The following is a 2,756-nucleotide window of genomic DNA, read 5'->3' on the forward strand; positions in this document are numbered from 1 at the left end:
GGATGGAGAGAGGGAGGAGAGGGGAGGGATGAGGGAGGGATGGAGAGAGGGGGGAGAGATGGAGGGGGTGGGGGAGAGAGGGGGGAGGGATGAGGGAGGGATGGAGAGAGGGGGGAGAGAGGGGGGGAGGGATGAGGGAGGGATGGAGAGAGGGGGGAGAGAGGGGGAGGGATGAGGGAGGGATGAAGAGAGGGGGGAGGGTAGGATGGAGAGAGGGGGTAGAGGGGGGGGAGGGATGAGGGAATACCTTCAGACTATCTGGATTTAAACAGATTACTTCATCCAGTGTTAGTCCTGATAAAAATGGGAGCTAAATCCGACACCACTTGAAGCGATTTCCCCCAACAATATTTTACAGGATAGAAAACTACATCTCAAATCTCACAAATAAAACCTGACACAATCTGGACTGGGTTCAGTCCGGATTGGGATTGTGTTCATTTGACAATCCTGGGTAACTTTTGCTTTTCATTAAAACCCCAGGACAGTTTCTAAAAAAAAAACCCATCAGAGACATTAAGAAGAGGGGCAGTTTGAAAGCTTCTTACCTGAAACACAGACAAAAAAATTAGCTTGGAGAATAAATAATAATTCCCAAATTATCTCCATCCTCTGCGGATTGTGAAGAATTCGAATTGAGGATCTTTATCTTATTCCTTTTATAGATAGATTCAAATATTTAATCCGAGTTCATCACGACAGCTTGCAGAGTAGAGGGAGAGAGCGGAGGAGCTTCTCAGGAACGCACAAACCCCGCAGCACGATCAGGGTTTACACTCCCAAATCTTTGGAGAGGAAGCTGGAGAATGTACTCGGGCTACCTGCCTTGTCCAAGCGGCATTGTAATGTCATGGTGGGGGTGCAGAGACTCGAACCCGCGGTACCGGCCAGCCTTCTCCTCCTGGGCACTGCGGCGTCCGACACACGCGATGTGCGAATCAGGAAGGAAGAGGAAAAATAAAATATCCCAACAACATTCCACCGATAAACTTCTGCTGGTTCCGCCGGCGCCCGCGGCCGCTGCAAGTTCCCCTGCAAAAAATGACTGATTCCCCTTCCCCCAGGCGGCGACTCTCCCTCTTCATTCACCTCCCAACATCCCGGGATTCCTGCAATCGAGGGGGTGGGGGTATCGGGGGGAGAGAGAGAGAGACAGGGAGTCAGAGAGAGGCAGAGAGAGGGGGAGTCAGGGTGAGAGAGGCAGAGAGAGAGAGAGAGGGTGAGAGAGGCAGAGAGAGAGAGAGAGAGGGTGAGAGAGGCAGGGAGTCAGGAGAGGGCAAGAGTCTCAGAAAGAGAGGGAGAGTCAGGGAGTCAGAGAGAGTCAGGGAGAGAGAGAGAGAGGCAGAGGGAGAGAGAGAGAGTCAGGGAGAGAGAGAGAGAGAGTCAGGAAGAGAGAGGGGAGAGAGAGGCAGAGGGAGAGAGAGAGAGTCAGGGAGAGAGAGTCAGGGAGAGGAGAGAGAGGCAGAGAGAGAGAGAGTCAGGGAGAGAGAGAGAGGCAGAGGGAGAGAGAGAGGGCAAGAGTCTCAGAAAGAGTGAAAGAGTCAGGGAGAGAGAGAGTCAGGGAGAGAGAGAGAGTCAGGGAGAGGGTCGGAGTCGGAGAGAGGGAAGAAGTCAGAGGGGAAGGAGTCGGAGAGAGAGCAAGAGTCAGAGAGAGAATCAGAGAGAGACAGAGAGACAGTAATACCCACAGCAAACAGACAGAAAGTGAGAATGAATACCGACTCAGCAAACCCAGGAACCTCAGCATCTGCACCAAAATCAATCCCATCCCCAAATCCCTAAACTCCAAATCCCTACCTAAACCCCAATCCCAAATCCCTAAATCCCATCCCTAAACCCCAAATCCCTAAATCCCAAATCCCAAAATCCCACCCCTAAACCCCAAATCCCTAAACCCCAAATCCCTAAACCCCAAATCCCATCCCTAAACCCCAAATCCCTAAATCCCATCTCTAAACCCCAAATCCCTAAATCCCAAATCCCTAAATCCCATCCCTAAACCCCAAATCCCTAAACCCCAAACCCCTAAACCCCAAATCCCTAAACCCCAAATCCCTAAATCCCATCCCTAAACCCCAAATCCCTAAATCCCATCCCTAAACCCCAAATCCCTAAATCCCAAATCCATAAACCCCATCCCTAATCGCAAACTCTATCCCCTGAGCAGCTTCCTCAACACTCAAACTCACACACACTCATACAAACATTAACACACTCATCCCCTGACTCACTAACACTCAAACACTCAGTCACACATTCACTCAGTCTCATTCTCACTCGCACTCATTCAGTCTCTCATTCACACACCCTCTGTCACTCACCCTCTCTCTCACTCACCCCCGTCACTCACCCTCTGTCACTCATTCTCCCTCACCCTCTCTCCCACTCACACAGTCTCTCATTCTCACTCACCCTCTCTCTCACTCGCCCTCTGTCACTCACCCTCTGTCACTCATTCTCACTCACCCTCTCTCCCACTCACACAGTCTCTCATTCTCACTCACCCTCTCTCTCGCTCACCCTCTGTCACTCACCCTCTCTCACTCATTCTCACTCACCCTCTCTCTCACTCACCCTGTTAGATACAGTGAGATTGGAGTTCAGGCTGAATGGGCTGAGGGAGGTTTGCTGGAAACGAGCTGCAGGTGTCGTTATTACTTCAGTAACACCAGGTCCAATCTGAAGCAGTAACTCCCGGATCGATCCGATTGGAAAATAAAACCGGATCACCAGTCCCAAACATTCACTCCGGAGGC

At 51.2% G+C, this 2,756-nt stretch overlaps 1 protein-coding gene across 3 annotated transcripts in view; it reads right to left on the bottom strand.

Annotated features, from left to right (window-relative positions):
• LOC144699585 (carbonic anhydrase-related protein 10) overlaps positions 1 to 1,188 on the bottom strand; it is a 265,727-nt gene extending 264,539 nt beyond the window's left edge. For all 3 annotated transcript variants that reach the window (XM_078570623.1, XM_078570624.1, XM_078570622.1), the window contains exon 1: positions 549 to 1,188. In XM_078570623.1, coding sequence (XP_078426749.1) covers positions 549 to 609 — 61 coding nt within the window. In that variant the 5' untranslated portion in view covers positions 610 to 1,188. The remainder of the gene's footprint in view (positions 1 to 548) is intronic.
• Positions 1,189 to 2,756: the final 1,568 nt, after the last annotated feature.

Source organism: Cetorhinus maximus, chromosome 24, assembly GCF_964194155.1.
Source record: "Cetorhinus maximus chromosome 24, sCetMax3.hap1.1, whole genome shotgun sequence".
Classification (NCBI taxonomy): domain Eukaryota; kingdom Metazoa; phylum Chordata; class Chondrichthyes; order Lamniformes; family Cetorhinidae; genus Cetorhinus; species Cetorhinus maximus.